Source organism: Halyomorpha halys, unplaced genomic scaffold (genome assembly GCF_000696795.3).
Source record: "Halyomorpha halys isolate HHAL.00 unplaced genomic scaffold, Hhal_1.1 Scaffold4.1, whole genome shotgun sequence".
NCBI lineage: Eukaryota > Metazoa > Arthropoda > Insecta > Hemiptera > Pentatomidae > Halyomorpha > Halyomorpha halys.
Window position 1 is genome coordinate 820,522 of NW_027116287.1, and position 23,465 is coordinate 843,986.

The 23,465-nt window shown below is 30.1% G+C and overlaps 1 protein-coding gene across 1 annotated transcript; it reads right to left on the reverse strand.

Annotated features, from left to right (window-relative positions):
- Nucleotides 1–3,999: 3,999 nt before the first annotated feature.
- MetRS (methionyl-tRNA synthetase 1) lies at nucleotides 4,000–22,535 on the reverse strand. The gene is made up of 18 exons (XM_014434405.2): nucleotides 22,343–22,535; nucleotides 19,978–20,138; nucleotides 19,698–19,802; nucleotides 19,470–19,613; nucleotides 19,220–19,336; nucleotides 18,422–18,528; nucleotides 15,578–15,694; nucleotides 14,003–14,206; nucleotides 13,840–13,929; nucleotides 13,574–13,760; nucleotides 11,438–11,602; nucleotides 9,774–9,993; nucleotides 9,077–9,290; nucleotides 7,292–7,528; nucleotides 7,028–7,211; nucleotides 6,066–6,254; nucleotides 5,174–5,380; nucleotides 4,000–4,208 (listed from the first exon to the last, which is right to left on the reverse strand). Exons 1-18 carry the CDS (start codon nucleotides 22,443–22,445, stop codon nucleotides 4,047–4,049), a joined length of 2,913 nt encoding a protein of 970 aa, XP_014289891.1. The 5' UTR covers nucleotides 22,446–22,535; the 3' UTR covers nucleotides 4,000–4,046.
- Nucleotides 22,536–23,465: the final 930 nt, after the last annotated feature.

Sequence of the window (23,465 nt, forward strand, 5' to 3'; positions counted from 1 at the left end):
GTTTGATTACTTTATTACAATATAAAGAACAGACAAGAACAGTAAACAAGGTTTTTGCTGGATTTTTATCATGGTTTTTAAGGAAAATATTAACTTATCAGTGAACTTTTAGTATGAGTAAAATAAAGCAAAGAGGTGTTTTTTTTATCTTAGAAGATAAATGCTGATTTATATAGTTCAGTTTTATTTTACTTTTGGTCAGTTGACGAAAACCATCAATGAGCTTTGAAACCAGTAGTCAGAAATCTGTTTTTTTATTTTTGTATGCTTTTATTAAATAAAATGTCTTTTTATAATTAATTAAGTTTATTTTTTGTTTTGTTCTAAAAATAAACGTTTTTTCCTCAAAACCACAGGGCTTTGGAATTTGTTTTCAATAAAAAGTTCTCTTTTGAAAAAAGAAATAAGGTAAAAAGAATCGACCGAAGAATCGTTCAAAAGAGTCGGTCCATTACAAGGAGTGAGTGAATCGTTGGGAATTGGTTCAGTCAGAAGAATCGAAGTGGCTCTTAAGGGACTACTACATGGTCAGTCGGAATGACAGTAAAACCAAAGATGGATGTGCAGACTGAGAGTCCCACCATGTATATATCAAATAACATAAAAAATTTATTAAGTAACAGATTTTTTTTAATGCTTCTTTTGTTAATTTGTTACTTAAAATATTTATTATTTATCAACAATTTGTTCGTATTCGTTGAGTTTTATTCAGGTATTTAGAATATAGAATCTGTAAGTTATTACACAATTCTTATTCAGGAATATTCGATTAAAATTATTCATTATGTTAACTTATAGCTCTTAAATAAAGTTTAAATAATCATTATACCAACCTATTAGAAACAGGAAATACTTAAACAAATATTCGTCATTTACGATATTTAAGGATGATTTATTCGATATTCGAGGAACCATGTACCAATAACTATTACTTATAACTGCTACTAAAATGGAGCAGTGCCTAGAAATTTTAACAGTTAATTTAAATTAACACCCAGACCCATCTTATTTAATTCTATATTCAAATCAATAGAAAACATTTAAATAATTTTCAATAGCTACTCACGAAAGATCTTTTATAAACAATAATCATTATATAATATGATTACTTGTATTAAATTAAGTAACTTTTAATATGTGAAGCTCAAAATAAGTTTCATAAATTCTGTAAAATGACAAATATTACCTTCATTAATTGTATTATGACTTTATGATTTTATTTTACAGATAAAAACGATTTAACAGAACCATAGACATAGTATTCCTATGAATATATATAAAAAAAAAAGAATGCAAAATATTCCAACATTATATCACGCAAACTCAACAACTTAATTATTAAAATAAGTTACATATTTATCATAAAACGTTGAATAAGATTTTAAAATTCTATTTCTAACGTGTATTTAACAACAAATCAGTATTTTTAATAAATCTTACTTGAATAATCCACTTCAAAAAAAAGAAAGACTCCGAACAAGTCTCAACTATAACTTCTTATGGAAAAAACTATGATGACTTGATTAAGTCTGACTTGGAGAATGTTTTACCAAGCATTTACTTAATATAAAAAACGTCAAATATAATATTACAAGCATAGTGTGTTTAAAATAATAATTATATTAATAGAAACTGAATTGAACATATCGACTTAAATATTATTATTAGGTTAAGCTTTTAGAAAAAGCCCCTTAAGAGTAACCAAATGGATACAAATAAGAGGCAGTGCCATACACTGAAATTTTATCTGAAAAATAATATTGGAAATCAATACAATATTGACACATCATCGGCAACTCTTGAAAACAAGCAAAAGGACAGAAGGTCCTCAAAAACAGGTTAATAAACAAATTACTTTATATACGTATAAATATTAAAGCCAAGGGTGGTTGTCAGTTTCTAAACAATTGTCAATATAACTTTTTACTTTTCTTGATAAACTATAATTTGTAATATCTTTGGCAAATCATTTAATATCCTGATTCGAATAAAGCTGAGATGATATTGATATCAACTTCTATTAAAAATGTATATATGCATAACAAATCCACCACTAGTAAACAAGTGTTTAAGTATGATTAAGTGGAAATCAAATTAATTACTTAGTGCCCAACTAAAAACAATAAGTAAGTGATAGTGGAGTAATTACTAATTGTAAATCTTAGTTATCCTATTAAATCATAGTAAGAAAGTATCTTTCATTAAATCTTGATGTAACTCAGGAAATTTCATGAAGTTACTCCAGATACTTATACTTTTTAATTGCATTTAAAAGAGTTTTATCGATACAATTCTGTATAAAATAAAGTAGTTCAATTTTTTCAAGTACATCCTCTCATATGACTGATAAAACTAGAGATAAATTTTCGAAGTAGTGTTCAATTTAGTTATTGATCCATTGAATTATATTTTTATGTGGTTAATGTACATCACTTCAATGTTAAGTTAAATTGTTATCAAAAATCATTATAATCCAACTTCTTAAAGTTTCTTCTTACTTATTGCTTCAAAAATACAGATTCCTCTACCTATTTTATGATTTTATTTATGCCAATTACTTACCTTAGAGCAGGGAAGCTTAGTAAGGCACTGTTTACATATCCAGGTCCAGTCCTATTAAATATTTATCCAATTATATCTAACATAAATCAAACCTAGGGGAGGGGGGTTGATATATGTAATATAGATCAAGGGGATCTATTCCAGTATTAATATCAATGAAATTAAATCGTAAATTTATTTATATTGTTGAATCTGGCTTGCAATTGTGTTAATTATATTTTAACAAATAAATAGACTGTGGAGCTCTGAGATAATTTAAGACTGAAACTAACAAATTTCAAATCAAAAACATATAATCTTGTCATGCATCACTAAGCTCATCTTTCTCATTAGTTAATAAAAAATTTGATTTTGGTGGTCCCTGGTCTAGAAATAATACTTACTAACCAAATACTAAATGCAAGATGGTTCATAGGTTGCAGTGGTTAAGGGTTTGTTTTTTTAATTATTGCATTTTTCAAACAATATAAATCTTATACATAATAGTCAGATTGTAAAATAATTACCACTATCTTTTTTAGAAACTAGGTTTCCAAAAACCACCTCTAATTAGTCAGACTTGTTGTTATTAACATATTTTGTTCTTTTAATTAAAAATACAATATAAAGTTGAGTATAGTGCATCAGAAAAAATAAGGTAAGTTTACATGTAAAATGGTGCAAATTGAAATTAGAACGAATTATACTTAACGTATAAACAAAAAGTTAAAGTCATTGGTAATGTGATCCTGTAATGATGAGGAAAATGTCGAATACTTCCTTATTATTAAACCACACTCTATTACAGTATTCAAATATTTTTTTTTTAAAATAAGTAAAATTGCTATAAACAAAATAATATGCAATATTTGTTAAAGAAAACAATGATCTCAACCAATAAATTTAAATAGCATGAAGGAAATGGTCGATGATGTAGTCAAAAAAGAACAAAAAATATTTTTCAACTATTTATTTGCCGACATTTCAGCCCACTTTGCAGGGTTGTCTTGTTGAAAGACAGCACCACAATAACTTTCACACGACAGTCTTCATGAAGCCTTGCAAAGTGGGGCGAAATGTCATCAAATAAATAATTAAAATATTTTTTGTTCCTTCTTGACTGCACCCTCGACCATCTTCATATTCAGTTACGGTTACTCATTTCTATATATAATTAAATAATACTTCAAAATTGAGTTTATGAAGTTTTACTTAAAGATACTTCCTCTTCAATTAGTAGACGCACTTCTCCAGTAGTCTTGATGATATTTTTGTTTTTAAATATAATTATATAAAGCATGTATTACTTTAAGAATATAGAAGTACCATGGGCTTGATGATAAGCAACTGTGGATTGGGACGATTGGAAACATTGAATTATGACACTTCAAACTCTTAGCTAAAAGGTAATGAGGAGTTATTTAAGGGGAGATAATCATAATAAACTAATACACTCTATAAAAGGAAATAAATAAGATGTATTTAATATTAAGTCAATATTAAAATCATTTTTTAGATTTTTTCTTTTTTCCCGCAGGTTGCGGTTGAACGACAGGAGTTCCCGTAGCTTCTGCTAATTTCTTCTTTAAATCCAGAAGAATATTGACTTCCGGCTGCCAAACCGATTTATCAGCACCGCTCGACTTCAGACTCCTCACTTTTTCTCCCTACAAAATAAAATAAAAATTCAAACTTGAGACTTGAAATATAAATTATAATATAAGAACAGATAATTTAAATCTTCTTGACATGTTTTTTTTTTTTTCACCAGTATTCTCCAGTTTCACCTAGCAGATGAATGTTGAATGGATATAAACAATGTCATGTACTTAAATCATACTCTGATCGTGAAAATTTGTTGTCTATTGAGCCAAGTTTGGCATGGCACCCTACGAAGTGTGAAACGTTAATGTTCAATAAATAGTTTTAAACAATTGGAATTCCTTTTTGACTGCACCCAATCTCCTTTCATTAACTATATAAATTATATTAAACATTTCAAAAATAGACATATCTATTAATTTATTTGTTTTAAAAAAGAGGATTTTTTAAATTATTATTCCTATCTAGTGTTTGGTGGAAAATGTGTTCATATCACTTTTGGAAAAATTCTTCTGGAAGAGTGTAGATAAAAAATAATTCTTCAGAGTTTCAATGAGGACAGCACCATCTCTGTGGTTAGCTTATTTTAGTCCTCATTCTTGTGACTGTTCATTGGTAGGATATTCTGATCAATGCCACTACTGTTCACTTGAATCTAATATCTTCTTCTTTTCTGTCTTAGCAACTGTTCTGAAACCATGTTCAAGGAAACCAAGGTTCATTTCTTAAGATCGTGTTATTTACTTCTTATAACCAGAAAAATTTACCAGGATGACCATGACTTTCCTCTCAGAAGTGAACTATTAAACTTATTGTAAAAAAAAAAACATGAAACATTGAGTGGAAGGGGGACAATAATATAATTTTTGCCCCGGGCTTAGCTAAGTAATGAAAAATATGACAATCATGCAAATATGAAAAATAGCTTAAAATTCATTAAAGTCTCTTAGGATATTGGTATATTGATGTTTTAACTTGCATTTCATAAGAGAGTTAATATGAAAATAACTATTAAGAAATGGTTACCAACCTGATTTGCAACTTCTTTTTCTAATGAAGAAATTATATCAGGATTTGATCCCTTTTCTTTTTCAGGAAGAGGAAGACCATTTGTCTGTTTTTCATATGCACTTTTCATTTCCGTATGCTTTTTCTTTAGGTCTAGAAGCACACCTATCATTGGCTGTAATTCATCTTTGCTTTTACCAGCAGCCTTCATACAGCGAACCAGATCACCCTGCATTAAACCATTAAGTATTAGCACATAGTACATGGAAATCAACAAGATTTATCATATATTTTTTTAATAGTTTTATTTGTAAATATTATAATCTATCTCTTAAGAGCTGTAGCAAATAATGCTAATAAATAACTAATAAAAAAAAAATCAAATAAAACTTACTTTTACAAAAAAACTTCTAATTAGTTATTAGCAAATAAAAAAGAAACATGGTAAACACGTAACAGTGGCTTGTAATGCTGACATTTAACTACCAGAGTTAAAACATTAAATCATTAGAGATGCTTCCCACTAAAAACAGACCCTCCTCCCCCCCAACACATAATATAAAAGGCAGGCACCCTATAAATAAATAATAAAGGAGGGTACAACGACTGTATGGTTATAAATTTAACACAACACCAAATTACTTACACACATAGATATTTAATTTAATACAATGCCGAATCACTTATAAACACTGATATTTAATACATAATTATCTGCCACACATTTTTTATGATATAAAAATTTGCACCATTTCAAGTTTACTTTACTAACAATAAGATGTTTAATATATAATTATGTGACACAGATTTTATATGATATTAAAAAAAAAAAGTTTATCATTTTAAATTTGCTTTTAAACTATAAAATAATATTTTACGATTAAATGCTTTATTAAGAAATAATGTAAATTTACCTGTTTCGTAACTGCCTCCTCTAAGCTTTTAATTGCTTTTAAGTAATCATTTGCGTTTGCTAAATTATTCAAGTTTGATGGTATTGATGGAGTTGCAGACTCTGGAGATCCAGACTTCTGCCTCCCAGCGTATTTGGCCTTAAGGGATTCAGCTAATGCTGGTTCTATTTTGGTAAATAACGGGAAAGGCTAGAATAAAATTTTTTTAAATTAAAAATAAAACTTTGCTACTTTTTACAGACTGAATAAAAGATCAACCAAAATATTAAAATATCTTAAACATATTTACAAATACTGATAATTTCATAACTGAACAAATGGGGTATAAAAGGTACTTAGTATAAATAACTGGCATATGATAAGAATAGTAATTCAGTCCTTCATCAAAAAGTCTCCACAAAGTTAGAAATTCTATAAACAAAATCTGACCAACTATTAAGTTCTAATCAGAAATTTTAAATTTTATAGTGGGTACGCAAATAAGTTTTCCACGTTTGACAAAAGATAGCAACAGAAGGTTTTACTGAAATTGTTAGCTGGTAAACACAATATCTTAAGTTTTGTCATCTGGTAACAAGGCCTTGAAGTAGTCACTCTGTATCATTATCACATAGTTTTTTGCAGAAACTTTTGATTTACTTCATTAGTTTGAAGAAATCTGCAGCTGAGGCACATTGATTGCTTGTAGAAGTATATAGTTAGGCTGCTTTAAAAAAGAGAGGTTGTCATAAACAGTGTAAGACTATATGAATATTTTTTATTGTAATTGATAAATATTAATTTTGCCATATAATAGGAGTATTAGGCAACAAAGGACAGTCAACGTAGTCATTTACAGGTAAGCGTAAAGGCTAAATCGATCCAGTCTTCACTACGTAGTGCGGCAACATAGTAAAAATGTTCACCAGTTACTATTTATCACTATAGTCTAAAAACTATTAATCAGAAAATGGCATATCTACCTTCCCAATTTTGTGACCAGCATCCAGGTAAGGAATGAAATCTGGTTGAATGCTAAATGATTCAATTGGTAAATTCAATTGCTGAGAAATCGTTTTAACTGTGTCCGGCATAAAAGGTTGCAAAAGGCTAGTAATCAAGCAAACCAAATTACAAGCAATGCCTACAATAGTTCCAGCTCGGCTCCTATGAAAAATTGCATACATTTAAAAAAATAGTGTAATATTAAATTTTTTAAAACTAAATTCTAATTGAGTAATAATTACTTTTCATCGTCTGATCCTTTCACAAGTTCCCATGGCTTGTGAGATTGTATGTAAAGATTGCCATGCCTAGATATGTTCAAGATATATTTAATTCCATCCCTCAACTTCGCCTTATCTAAAGCAGAAATATAACTTTTTAATTCCATTCTGACCAAACCTAAAAGTTTCTTCTCTTCTTCAGTAACGCAGATAGGTGGAATGCAACCAGCATAAAACTTATCTGCAAACATCAAAGACCTGAAACAATTTCATAACAAATAATATGACAAATACCTTATCTGACAAATATATTTTTATTTATATCATGTTGATATTTTGCATCTATGGAAAAATAGGACTGATATTGGCTTGTTTACATGTGTAATGATGGTAGAAGCAAAATATTGTTTTTGGTGGATAAAAATGTATCAATAGTACTTTAAGGGATCAGAGTTAAGCTTTGGACTTTGGTTAAGTTAGCAGAAGCGTTTCTTTCCTCAGTTCTTGAAGATTATAAACCTGAAGTGTCCACTAAAAGCCATATTAAAAAATTGTTTGAAGTGAATTAGAGAACTTTCCGAAGTGATTGGTTTTGGTTTTGGTTTTGAAGCGAGAAAAATTAATAATTGTGTCGACCCAAAAGACAAAATAAGTATAAATGACGTTTTATTTTATGTATACTATTTTCAATATTCTTTCAATTTGTTTTTTATATGTATCAATTAATTTATTTATAAATGAAATTGTTCCCTTGTATAGGGTTTTTTTTTAAGCCCGATAGAACTTGAAATTGTAAAAAATAACACAAAAAATTAAATTGTAATCAAAATTTTTTTTTTATTCGAAAGATCAATACGTGACATTAACATTTGAAAATGATTTCGGGCATATGGGCACCGCGGCTGTTCTTGACGAAGCGCATTCTGTAAAATTGTGTTCAGCGATGAGGCGCATTTTTGGCTTAACGGGTTTGTTAATAAGCAAAATTGCCGCATATGGTCGTGCGATTTGACACCTCTCGATTATTTCCTGTGGGGCTACGTGAAGTCACTGGTTTATGCTGATAAACCAGCAACAATTGACGCCTTGGAGGCCAGCATTGTTCGTGTTATTCGTGACATACGGCCAGCAGTGCTCGAAAAAGTGGCCCAAAATTGGACGTCCAGAATGCGCTTCGTCAAGAACAGCCGCGGTGCCCATATGCCCGAAATCATTTTCAAATGTTAATGTCACGTATTGATCTTTCGAATAAAAAAAAAATTTTGATTACAATTTAATTTTTTGTGTTATTTTTTACAATTTCAAGTTCTATCGGGCTTAAAAAAACACCCTATAAAAGCAATATGTTCTCTATATATTTCAATTTTTTCCTGAAATAAAAAACAACAAAGCTTAATAATTATTGAATAGTGTATAGTATAAAATATGAATTTTTATTTATTTCATTAATAATGATATAATAAATTTTCATATCTTCACTAAAGCTATACCTTAGTTTACTTTTATTTTATCCCATCTGTTTTCTTACTTGGTTACTTTCATTTTAATTGTTGGTATCTTTTTTAGTCTTGATAAAGCCCTACAAAGTGGAGCGAAATATTTGCTCACATTAAATTGTTTAATTATAGCCGAATTGGCCAAAACTTCGGACTTATAAATTTAATAAAAATGTTTTGAGACTAAAATGGATAAAATTTTATTTAATTAAACAATATTAACCAGTCTCAAGAAAATGTTAAGATTAAAAATTAAAAATTCTAGTTAATTACACCTATTATGTAGATAAGTATCAGAATACTATATTACCTGTTTATGAAGTTCCCAACATTGTTCAAGAGCTCAGTATTCACTTTAAGAGCAAAATCTGACCAAGAGAAGTTAGAATCCTGCGATTCTGGTCTTATATACAGTAGATAAAATCTAAATATATCACTTGGTATGCCAGTTTCTTTAGCATCATTACCAAATACTCCTATCCCTCTAGATTTTGAAAATTTACCATCCTCGTAATTTAAGAACTCTAAAACAAAAAAGTTCAAAATGAAGTAAAATAATGTCAAAACTCAATGAAGCTGATGGTAGGTCAATTTAACTTCAAGTTAGCATGTTTTCGACATAAAGAATTTTAGGAGTTATCAAGTTTTTTGAAAGTCAATTTCAAGTTATTAAATTTCCAGAGTGGTTAGAATAAGGATCAAAAATTGTAAACAGGTTTGCTCATCAAATATATAATTTTGAGGTACCTTCTTGTAAAATAGGTCCTTTTGTCGGCATTATAGATGTCTTTAATGGAAAATAATTGGATTAGTTAGGGTAAGTTACCTTTTTACTCTTTGAATGTTTCATTGCATACAAATGAAACTCTTAGTCATTCTTAGAAATTTAAAAGAAACTCACTAATTCACAAGATAAAAAATGATGAATTGTTGGGATTATATTGGAGAATAGATATTCAACAAAAAAAAAAAATTATGTTCTTTTTTAATAAAAAATAGGAACTTACCTGTTGCCATCAAATGGCTAACCATTACGTGACTCCCTTTACAGGCGTACAGGGTAGCTGGAAACATTATGCCATGAAAAGGGACATTATCTTTTGCCATGAACTGGTAGAGTTTAACATCAAACTGGGGATCAACTTTCCACCATTTAAGCCAATCTTTGGTATAGACTTTCGTCATACTCATGTAACCAATAGGTGCATCAAACCAGACATAGAATACCTAAAATGAATATGGATCACCTAGAATTAATTTGAAATTAATGAAATCAAGTGTAGTTCATAAAATTCATCACTTTGTACTATATACTAGCTTGTTTGTTACTATTATAGTTTCATTTCTAAAGAATCCAGTGTGTTAAATAGTTTAATACAATAAATCAACTTGTAATTGAAAAGTTTAAACTTGAACACATCAAATTAAGATTTCAATGATGATGGCCTTAGGGAGAAAAATAAAGATAGTTAAGAAAAAGGATCATAAGAAGTTGTGTTTTTAATTAATTAGCTACTCTCAAACAAGAAATTAATATACATAGTATGTTAAGGAAGGGAACTTTATTTTACGTTAATTTTTCTTTTAACATTTTGTTTTGTTTAACATTCTTTCTATCCCATGTACTATTTCTTAAATTTCAATCAATTAAAAAAATAGCTTAAATAGTAAAAATTTGTTTTTTGTTTATTTATTGTTAGTACAGTACCGTAAGCAATTTATTATGTTTATAGTGATTTATTAAAAGTATCGAATTAAATCACAACACAACTGTCTGTAGAAACTGTTAACTGTTGAAAAAAACAAACAATAAAACTTGAAAAGTATTGGAATAAATCACAATACAAACAATACTTTCACAAGACTCAGGAGGAAGAAATTTTTTATATATAAATCACAGTAACTAAAATAGGTTATTATTATTGAGTTCAAAACATTTCTCCTACTCAACAGGTTTGGGATGAGACATTGAGATATAAGTTGACGATAGATTTATTCCTCTTCCCCTCAAACCACTGTATGCGCACTAAATGGGTCTTCCTTAAATTTTCAAGCTATAGAATCCATAATTACAAACTGAAAATTATATATAAATCAATAAAGTATTGTTATTATAATTAATTTCTATTGTCATAATTAATTCTATGAAAATGGCAAAGAATAACGTTAAAATATCTCCTTGATAAAGAGAGATTTAATGGTTTCTGAATAATTTTATCGATAACTGAGAAGTTTTATACCAAAAGTTAATGCATTTGTGCACCCAATCACGAAAGGTAAAATTTTTTTTTTACAAACTGAAATTCTACACCAAAAACTTATTCTATTTATTTCCAAATTTGAATTTTACCATGTTAAATAGATATACAAATCAACATTTATAATAAATGGAGTATGGTCCGGATGCAGTCAAATAAAACTCAAATAGTAATAACTATTTTAGTTTTATTTGACCGCAACCGGACCATAATTCCATTTATTACTATACACAGTCAATCAGCGATCTTTCAGTATTTCTCAATATTTTAATTTATTTGCTTAATTTAATCCCCATATTTTTTTTTTTTTAAATAGTTATTCAAAAGTGGACACACTGACTTTGAATAGTAAATTCTTCAACTTCAAGAGCAAAAGATATGTAAATTTTTAAATAACTTATTATATTCATTACCTTTGTTCCAAAATTCTTTAAAGGTACAGGTACACCCCATTTTAGATCTCTTGTAATACACCTGGGTTTTAAACCTTTATTAAGCCATGACTTTGTTATGACCTTGGCATTATGAGACCAACCATCGCTAGTTCGATTGACCCAGTCTTCAAGCCAGCTTTCTATCTGAAAAATAAAGGAATAATTTATTTCTTATAAATAATAATTAAATAGTATATGAGGAAGGCAAATGGAGCTTGAAACAATTCACCAGATACAAACTATACAACCATGAATGCTATGATTGTCAAAAGACGTCACAAGCAAAAAATCCAGATCGGTGAGTAGACAGAATGATAAGGCTACAAGCCATAAATCAGAAAGTTATAGCTATAAATAGATAGGCATCATAGTGATTATTAATTTAATACTTTTTTTTACTTTCATTTACCTGTTTATAGAATATATAGTAAAGGAAAGTATTACGATCATAAAAATTTTTGAATTTCAACGGAAATACTTGTTTAAGGTCTCCTGAGCCGGAATAACCAAGTCTACAAAATGGTAGAAGTGTGAACTGCCTAGCTCAATAATGAAAAGTCGTACAAAACTAAAAAAAATTAAGACAGGCATATGCCAGGAATATGACAGTAACTTTATTATTAAAATTGACTGGCCAGAAGTTACACTTAATATGATCGAATTTCATATTTATTTTTTATTTTTTTTCATAAACAGCTTAATCAATTTTAAATAAACTCAGTGAAACAATGTAAAATTAAGTGGACTTCATTAATACACAGGGCTAAATCACCAAATTTTCAAAATAGCTTCCATTAAGGTACCTTTGATTTTGTTTGTTTAAAGTAATAAACCATCTCACATTTTTATTAGTAATGAAAAACCGGTACATAAGTAATAAGAGAGGATTTGATACATAGCTTAAGGAGATAGAAGGAGATAGAAAAAAAAATATTTTTTTCAGATTGAAAACATATTCCTGAAAATAAGAGCAGAAATATATAATTATTATATACTGATGGAAAGCCAAAGATTTTAGAAAAAATAATATTTAACATAAAAAGCCATAGAAGCTATAATGACAAAAACACCTAATTAAAATGTAAGCTCTAAAATGAGTTTGTAAAAAACTGGCACAAGCCCAGTTAGTTTTTCTGTTCAGCCAGTCTGACAACCGTTTTGCTTACCATAGTTATTAATGATTTTTTTATTTCACTTAATCTATGTATGATCTTTTCAGCTGACAGAATGACTCCACATAAAATCATTCTTAATATTTTTAATTGATACTTCCTGCAGTCATTGCCGTATCATAAAGACACCATCCAGTTCGTGACTTCCAGAACATTGTTTGCATCTCCCACCACTCCATTAAGCCATCTTAGCTTTGGTCTCCCTCTCCTCGTTCATCCATAAACTGACTATGTCGGAAGCATTTTTGGTATTTCTGCAACAACCATTCTAACGATATGCCCACCATATCTAAAATTCCTTAACTTCATTATGTTGACAATATCAGACTCCTCAAAGGCATTTCCTAGGCTCCTGGTTAGTGTTTCTCTTTTTCCATTCTTCTAAAACTTTTCAACCTCTGAAAATTTGGTAGAGATCAGGAGGATCTCTCAAAGATCATGATCTCTTTATTTATTTCTAATTAGCCTTAGATGTTGAACAACATCTGAGGTTACCATTCCATACAGAAGCAATAGGTGTACCAAGGTTTCATATAGGAGGAGTTTGATCTTCCTAGAAAGTATTTGTTTGTACAACTGTTTTTCTTAGGTCAACGTATCATTGGTAAGTTGTGATTATCCTCCTAATCTCAACATCAGGGCCATTATCCTGAGTGACTACAGATGAACTCTGAAAACTTTTAAAAGTCATAAGGCCCAATCGTTTTCTAAATACTACTTATTTAAACCACAAGATAGAAATAACAAGAAAAAATTATATTTTTTTAAATTCAATAGTTACCAAGAAGAGGGTGTAAGCACATATTATAAATTTAGATTTCAATGGAGTTCTATGAAGAGAGATATACAATCAATGTTGTAGGTGATATTCATAAAGAACATCTAACAGAAATATTAATTTATTAATCAAAAGGATAAATGACATAAACCACAATTTACTAACCTTCGGAAGCTCCAAAAACAATTGCTGTGACTGCCTAACAACAGGAGTGTTCTGACACAATTTGCACCTCGGTGATATCAGATCTACTGTATTCATAAGATGACCACAACCATCACACTGATCGCCTCTGGCATCTTCAAATTTGCAGTCAGGACACGTCCCTTCCACAAATCTATCAGCTAAGAACCTGTCATCAAATATAATGAAGTCAAACTAATTCATGAAATTCTATAATAATAATTCAGTTTCTTTTTAGTTACACAAACCTTTCACATTTTTCACAAAAAAGTTGATCCATTTCTGCAGTACTAGTAAAACCATTTTCATGGCATGCAGTAAAAATACACTGAGCAACCCTAAAATAATAAATTAATTATAAATAATAATAAAGTTTAACTGACGGATTAAAAAAAAAAATTTTAAACATACTCTGTTTGGTCAACGGTTGTAGTGCGCCCAAAGTGGTCAAAGGAAATATTAAACCACGAATAAATATCACTATGTATTGCAAAGTATTTATCACAGATTTCTTGAGGTGTAACACCTTCTTCTAGAGCTTTTGTTTCTGTTGCAGTTCCATACTCGTCAGTTCCACTAATGTACAATGTATTCCATGACCTTGCTCGACAGTATCTAAAATAAATGAAGATAGATTATTTTTAAATAATAATTACAAAAAAAACAAAACAACATCTATGAACTTAAGAATGAACCTTGAGATTTTTTTTCTTCCTTGTTAATAACAAAATTAGTGAAATCAAAAAAATTAGAGATCATTCATATCATTTTTTGCCACTATTTGTCTACAAACTAGGAGTTAAATGTTTTTCTCAATGGGTTCCAGTTCCACTTTCAAGCTGTTTTAACTTTTTGTTTACTCTGTATATCAAATTCTCTCTTCCCTTATTATTTTATAGACTGATTCATTGCTATCTTACAACAGCCAGATTAGTTTATCAAGAAACATTTTATGCTAAAAAATCTTACCACCTTACATAATTCCTCAAATTTCGTATAGATTGGGGAAGTGTGTTGAAATAATCACTTATTATTATTCTAAAGACCAGAGAAAATTATAAACAAAAAATGTTTCAATTGTAATAAAAATTTGTGTTTTAGGATTTCTTGAAGTGAGAATAATGAATAAAAATTATGTTTCTGCCAAGAATACAACAGTTTAACAAAATAGAACAAATCCGTAGTGGGAAAGATCGGGTGGTCTCGGCTTTTCCTATTAGAATAGAATATTTCTATTTTTCTCCTTTACTTAAAATATATAATTTCATTAATATTTTATATTTATATATTGCTGATTATGAGAGCTGTTTATTTTTTCATATAAAAAAATTAAATGTACTTTAGAGGAAGATTATTATTTTCTAATTCATTCTTTAAGCCTTGTCAGACTATTTCATTGAGGATAAGACCTATCTGATAATAAAGACCACCTAATTGTACATTGACACGGTGACTTTAATCAAAATCAATTGATTTGTTTTCGAAAAAAAAAAATGAAAAAATAGATTCTATTGATAGATTCGCAATTTTGACAACAATAAAGCATAGCTTTGGTTTAGATAGAAATCCTCATCTTCACAATTATATACTCCATCAACTTTACTGATTTTATCATCAGAACACTCAATAGTAAAATGAGTGCTGAGAAGCCTCTTGTTCGCAAATTAATCAATTTGAGAACAGGAGTTTTGTACTAAATTAAGACTTCAATATTGGCATTTAAGGAATTCAAGAACATTTAGATAGCAAAAAAATCTTATTTACAAAACAATCATTTGTACCTTGGCATTTCGCCCATTAATATGAAAAGATTTGGCAATCAATTATGATCATATGGATATTTTTTTCCAAAAGCTAAAATTTTCACAAGAAACCCAGTTAGTTACCTATGAATTATTCTTAGGATTAACATATTGAAACATAACGCAGTTATTTATTCAATAAAAATTTATTTAATAAAGCTATTGAAATAAATGTTGGTATTACCTTGCAAAAACATCAGCAGACAAAACACAGCCAATTATATTGCCAAGATGAGGCACATTATTAACATATGGGAGTGAAGAAGTTATTAATATATTTTTTTCACCTTTAACGGGTAAACTGAAAAAATTAAAAGACAATGTTATACAAAGAAGCCCTTATAAAATCATTATAAGACAAATTTCAAATATTCAAAAAGTCTAAACAAGTCCATGAGCATTAAGCTGATAATTTATATTTTAATAAAAGTTTTCCTTAACTCACTGAGAGCCGGGGAAACCTAAGATCTTGAATCTGAACTTTCAAAGAGGGTCCCTGCAGACTGCCCAAATATTATAATAAAATTATTGTTCTAGGCCATGGGACTGCTAGGTGACAGTTATAACAGAATTTAAAATAATCTGGGACAGCTCTGTCCCTCTCAAAAAGTTTTATTTACTCGCAATGTTTTGACTTTCAGAATTCATTTTATATTTATTTTTTCTTACAAATAGAGCTACCAAGGACAATAAAATCTGTATATTCTTAAATAACAGTTAGAAAAATTCAAATATGTCTGATAAAACACAAAATTTGTCTAGAGATCATGGTCAAAACTTTCACAGAGGGCCTTAGCGGTCCTAGGACTGCCAATAATAAAAGTGATTTAAACCATATATTAGAAATTGATGATCCAATTCATGATATTAATATATCATGATTTATAAAAAATAATCCAAAAAAATATGAGCCCAACTTAAATATTTGAAACCTTTGCCCAACGGTCCTATGGCACTTTACCTGTCAAACTGCTTAGTTCAGATCTTTTGATTTAGTATCAAAAATGCCAATTGAACATAAGTAAAACTTTAAAAAATCTGATTTTTAAATTAAATTTATTCTGACTAATCCGAACTAATTTAAGATATTAAAATCTATAAGTCTTAAGAAAAGCACAATTTGAAATAATGATAAATATTTTTTCATCACGGCACTAACTTATACATAAATGAAAAAAATTATTGAATGCAACAATATAATAATAATACATTTTTACAGGTACATGTGAGCAAATATCTAATCCCCAAGGCCGACTGGAAAGTATACAGGTCCAGTATCCAAGAAATCTCCCAGTAGTATGCCACTACGGACATCGGAGGAGGTGGATGCACCAGTGGAGGTCATCACCACCGCTATCCAGGATGCAGCCGACCTCACCAGCCCTAAGTTCATGCCACAGCCCAACGTCTTTAGGAAACCGCCAAAGCACATTCTCGCCATCATCGGTCAGCGAAATAACCTCCGCAACATCTTCCAGCGCACACATGACTACAGCCTGAAACCCGCCATTAATGCGATGACCCGGCAGATAGCTAGCCTCATGCGGGACTGGAAGACCTCGCTCTGCCATGACCAACTACGGAGGACACATGATGATCATCGCCAGTACTGGAGACTCGTGAGGTCCTTCGTCAACAAGAAGCGGAGTGTCCACCTCACATCAAGTGACGATCTCCTGACATCGGGAGAACAGGCTGAACTCTTGGCCACAAACTACGCAGCGAGGGATGCTGAACGGACGACCAGTGCACCTCATTCACAACCTGGACCACCGAGCCGCAACGAGAAGTCGTCCGATCAGCCTCCTGTCGCACATGAGTAGGGTGTTTGTACAGCTCATCAACCACCAATTGATGGAACACGAGAGGAAAATGTCATCCCACCACAGCAGACCAGATTCCAACGGGGAGTCGCCTGTGAGCACCACCTGGCGAAGCTCCAAGCGCACACCATAGGACAGATAAAGAAAAACTGTCCGACGGCCTTCATCTCACTAGATTGCAGCCAAGCCTTCGAGAGTGTTTCCCACCCGCTCCTACTCCGCAGACTGGAGGAATTCAAGTTTCCTGCCACCCTATGCCGACTTATCGGAAGCTACCTCAGTGGAAGATCCCTCGTCGTACGGGTTGGCAAGAGCCTCTCCTCTCCAGTCCCAACCACCTGCAGAGTACCTCAGGGATCGGTATTAGGTCCAGTACTATTTATCTATAGTAGCCAATAATCTATTTATCTATAGTAATCATTGAACACCCAAATGCAGTGGTAGCAGCCTATGCGGACGACATCGGCATCTACACTTCCAGCACTTATGCCAAGACAGACCTAACCCATGCTCAAGAAGCTGCAGCCACTATCACTAATGCGCTTAAAAGTATTGGGATTAGTGTGAACCCTGGCAAAACAGATGCCATCGTGATGTCGTTCCAAAAAGGAAAGAAGCCACTGCCTACCACCTTCAAAGTGGATGAAGTCGACCAGCGAATCTTCAACTCCATTCTCTACCAGGGCATCACACTGGATAGGCACCTCACCTTCTCCAGTCACATTCGGGAAAGACTTAAGCTGGCCCACCAGAAGAGCTACAGGCTCTTCCATCTCCTGAAATCCCCGCAACTCTCACTAAGGCTGAAGCTGCAAATCTACAAGGCGATAATCCGCCCAACTCTGCTCTATGGTGCACCCATCTGCGTCACCTCTACTGAACCACGCTTGAAAAGCTGCAGAGCTATCAGAATTCCGTCCTCCGGTGAATCGTCTGTGGAACAACTCTACAGAGGGCCAGAAACACCACCATTCACCAGGAACTCCAGCTACCCTCTGTGCCGGAGTATATAGGCCTCATCTTATAATGCCGTACGGCAAACAAAGATATAATGTAAATTTGTATATATATAATGTATTGTATTATATATTTGTATTCTGTAACCATATACAAAAATAAAGAGGTTTGAAAATAAAAAAAAATTAAAAAAAAAAAAAAGGTACATGTGGTGATATAATAGTTTCTTAACAAATTAAGATACTTGCATTGGTTTCTTCTGTTGTTTAATTTTAACCCTCGAAGATGGCCCCTTCTCCCATGCCGATACAGCCAAATTTACTTCTTCAGCAGAGACCAATTCATCACTTTTTTCCTGTAGATACAATAATATAAAATATATGGAACTATGATCCATGTTTCACATAGTAGTAATTATACTAGAAGATTGGGTGGGATAATAGGATTATAGTGTAGGAATATTTATATCCACAGTCAACAATCAATAAAGCACATCTACATCTATAAATCAAGAACATTTAATTTCTAACCCATTTTGAGATGATAAAGCTACAAGAATAGTTTTTGTTCAAATTATAATTAGAGAATATTTATGATTCTTCTAAAAATATTCTTTCACAGTTTTTAATTTTTAAAATCAAGCATTAAAAACTTTAATTTTAAATTATCTATAAATTTCAAAATTATGAGCAATTCCTAAATTCAAACTTTTATGTTTCATGAAAGAAGGCATGAGCAATGTAATTTTACTACTGAAAAATAACAAACATCACTAAACTTTAACCTGGCTTTTACTTCCTCTCAAATATTATTTTTTCCAAAACATAAATATCTTTATATATTCAAATATATTCTCTCTTACATCTAGAGCAACAAAAATCGTCAGTTTTTTTTTTTAATTTAGATTAATAGTTTCCACTTCCACACATAGTTAAACAAATAAGGTATGGCAAAGTTCTAGCAAGACACTTCATTTGTCACATACCAAGAGAAATATTGAACATTACAATAAATAAATGCAGTTGATAATTGTTAGTAATAAGGACCTTTGAAGAAGCGCTGACATCATCCGATGCAGAACCAGAAAGAGGATACCAACAAGCAGATGCAATACTATGCAGAGCAACCAAACCTTTCTTAGCATTTAATTTTTTTTCTGCATCCTATGAAAAATAAGAGAGATTAATTTTTAAAAAAACTAATGGAAAACATGAAGCTAGGAAAAAATATTTTATTACAGAATGAGGAGTCATAGAACTGAGATATTACGAAAATAAATTAATAACAAACATATACCTTAAAGTACTTTTCCTGATACAGATTCTCGAACCATTTCAAAATTCCTTTCCTGCTATCAAACAATGAAGTTTTAAATTTGTCTTCTGAATAAAGTGGATAAAGAGCAGCCCAAACACAAATGTCCGCTGCTGTAATTTTGTCCTGTAAACATACTAATCGATCAGAAATACAATTTTTAAAAATAAACAATTCTGTATAAAATATAAATGAATCATTTCAACCTACACCAACAAGATGGGTAGAAGAGGACAGGGTAGAATCCAATTCATTAAAAAATTCTTCAACAATTGATATGAACTCAGTTTTATTATGATATAAGACCAGAACAGGCTGAAAAATACATACTGATAAAATAATTGAGATTACTAAAAAATAATATCAGACATACAAAACGAAAAGAGCTTAAAATCAAAAAGTACAAGTGAACATAAAAAAATTTATCTAATACTAATTTTCAGAGAAAGCATGTCACTTAATTGCAAGTAATAATTATTTTGTTATAAACCTGTAATTTTTCAGCTTCCCATGACAACCACTTATTTACTGCTTGAATATCTTTTTCGGATGGGTGAACTAAAACACTAACAGCTGTATTGCTTGAAAATAAATTAATGCCATTATCTAACAAAAGAACAGGCAGCCGTTTTGGGCCTTGGAAGCGTTTGTCTGAAAACAATAGACTTTAATAACAAAAATTAAAAATATTAAGAACATAAAATAAAAAAATAACATAAATAATAATTTTTACTGGCACAGAGATAAAATTTTTAAAAAATGTATACTTTAAATTTTCTTTTAAAAATTATATATAAATGCTACTGTTCATCACTCCTAACTGTACCCCAGCCCATCATATTTTCATTAAACCACAGTCACCATCAAAGAAATCAAAGCAAAACAATTTTAAAAATACATTAATAACAAGATTACTTTTCAGGTTGAAGCCCACTTCTGCTACAGCATTATCAGAAAAGAAAGTAGCTATATTAAAATAAAAATATGTCTAACATATAAACATACACCCAAGAAAAAATTAATGGTAAAACTGTGGAGTTTAGTTTCAACACCATTTACATAAACATATTAGAGAAAAAACAATTATCCTAATGCTTACCTGACAAGCTAATATCATTGCTATTTGCACAAATATAAATTGACCAACTGACATCAACCCACTCAGAACATATTTTTTGAGTGCAGTTCAACTATCTACTACAAGTCAAAACTAAAAAGAAGATTATAACAGAAAAATAGGGACTTCTTTTTCAAATTAAATCTTCAATTTTTTATTTAATCAAAACAATTACAAGCATTGACAAAATATTAAACCATATTTTTATTAATCTAACCATCCAAATAAAATTAATGATAATTATTATAAATATAAAGCTGCTAAAACAACATCTATTTTGAATTCTTTCATGTCTCAAAACTAATTAAAATGAATATTAAATCACTGTATTGTTATTTGTTATTTCTTCATTTCTTTTTTTTTTAATTTTTTCTGACAATGGATTCAATTTCACAAATATTTTAATCATGCAATGAGCTACTATTTAATTTTTTTTTTAACTTTGTTGTAGTTATTTTCATTAATTTTTATTCTGTTTAAAATATTGTGTCTTTGTATTTTTTTAATTAATTAATTCACAATTTTTATGATTTGCACTTCATTGCTTTAATTATAAAGCAATATTTAAGACATAACAATATTTGTATCCGTTAAGCACATTAAATACATATATCTGCTATTTGAGAAGAATAAATTAATAAAAAACCCTTTCACAATATTTTGAGAAATTTTAATCCCTTATTGCCTCATCAACATATTTTATTTATGGCATAATTCAAATTTTATACTAAGGAGTTATTTCTCATTTTTAATTATTTAGATTTGCAGACATATTTAATCTATAAAAAAGAATCTGCTGATTACAATATTTTATTATTACTTAATCTTGCATGGTAAAACCAAAATAGATTTATAAGATTGTGTTAAATAAATGCTAATATTTCGAAATTACTATACAATTCTTTATTTAGTTAATTTTGTAGAAAATAATTGCAATGTATATTTTTTTTTTTTTATTTTAAGCTGTTTACTTTAATTTCTGAATGAGGGTTATTCTAAAAAATAACTACTACAAATCAGGCAGATAATAAATAGTAACAATACCAATATGGGCAAGTATTTAGGCTATTTTTTTATTTTTAAATTATATTAAATTTAAAAATGTGACATATTTATGGAAACTTTAAAACAAAACCATGAAGAAGGTCATTAGGAAACATGCTTGACCATGCCATTGATGCAGACATGATGGTATGGCATATTCCATAGGGGTAATTCCAGACTTACTTCATCTCCCTACAGCAAAATTTCACAGCTTTCAATCATAATTATAACATAGCTCACTATGAAACATATTATTGTCATTTAAATTGATACTGATATTATTTTCAAACAGAAATAGTATTCAGCCTATAATAGCTTAGTTGAAAAAAAAAATTAAGGTTTTAGATATTATAGATATAGATTTAGATAAAGGATTATCAGATTTTATCAAAAAATAGTAGATAATGATAATGTGATTATAGATAAGATATTGTAAATGTGTGAAACGTCTTAATGCCCAAGTTGACAGTTGTCATCACAGTTGAAATTTTTATTAAATTTTAGAACACATTCAAATAGTTATAAAATCAACTTTGCCACAACAATGGTATTTTTTATGAATTTGATGGATAAAAACGTCTTGACAACACTTGATAAGTACAATAAAAGACCCTAATCAATGTTTAACTAAATGATAAGAAAACCTAAACAAAAAATGATGTTCAAATATTTTAAAATACAGAAAAAGACTCACCATCCACCTGTACAATCTCGATTTCTACATTTTTACCCACTATTTCACAGCTAATAAGTATTTTTAAACTAATTGTATTACTGTCATTCGTATAGAGCTTCATGTTACACAAAATACTGATAAAATCACTGAAAAATGCAATATATACAGACACTATCTACCTCGTTCCCAACCGAATCAGATTCGTAAGGAAGGTTGCAATTCTAGTTACTCAATGTTTACAATGTATCGATTTCGAGGTACAAAGAATAACTTACCGATTTTTCAAAAAGTTATTTATTTAACTAAAGATTTAATCATATTTTATAATAAAAGAAACAACGTCAAACAGACAGGTTATTTCTGTTTGGTCTTTCTGTCATAACAAAAATTTACCACTAAAAATACTATAAAAAATGTTTCAGAATGAAAATTGTTTGAGTAGGCCAATCCTACCTACCTATCACCCATAACAAAAAGTTTTGACTTTATTTTGAATTAGACGAATTTCGAAGACCAGTGTCATGGCAGTGCGTTAGTACGCAGACTGGGGTAACTTTCTCCGGCGCTGTCCCCCCACAGAATGTCTCAAAGGTAGTATGTATAATACAAAATAACTCCAGTTTACGATAAAATTACTAAATATGTCAAATACAAAATAAGCCCCTAAGCAGAGATATGTAGTTCATCCAAAATATTGTATTTAATAATGAAGAAAACAAATAAAACCTGACGTTTCCACCATGGCAGTACTGTTAAGGACTACATTCAGGAGCCCTATTACCTCAAGTCTTAGGAAATTTCTCAAAATGTATCTGTAACCTTGAGTCAGCGGTGTTCGAGGGTCCCAAAAATCTCTTAGGAAACTCTTATTTTTATTCACCTTGAGACCGAATTGATCAAGTGTGTGATTGAGGACCAATTGTCCTTGAGGATTATTAGTGAATGTCCCAAGAGGAGCCTTGCTTGTGGCAAGCAACTTTAAAGGATAACCAAGATATTTAGGGGAGATTTTTAAATTTACCTATAAGATTTTTGTGATAAGCACCCTTCTTTCTAAAAGTTACTCCTTCCACCATAACGTTCTTTTGCTTGCTTCCTAAAAATACAGTTCATGCACACACATCCATTAATGGCATGACTA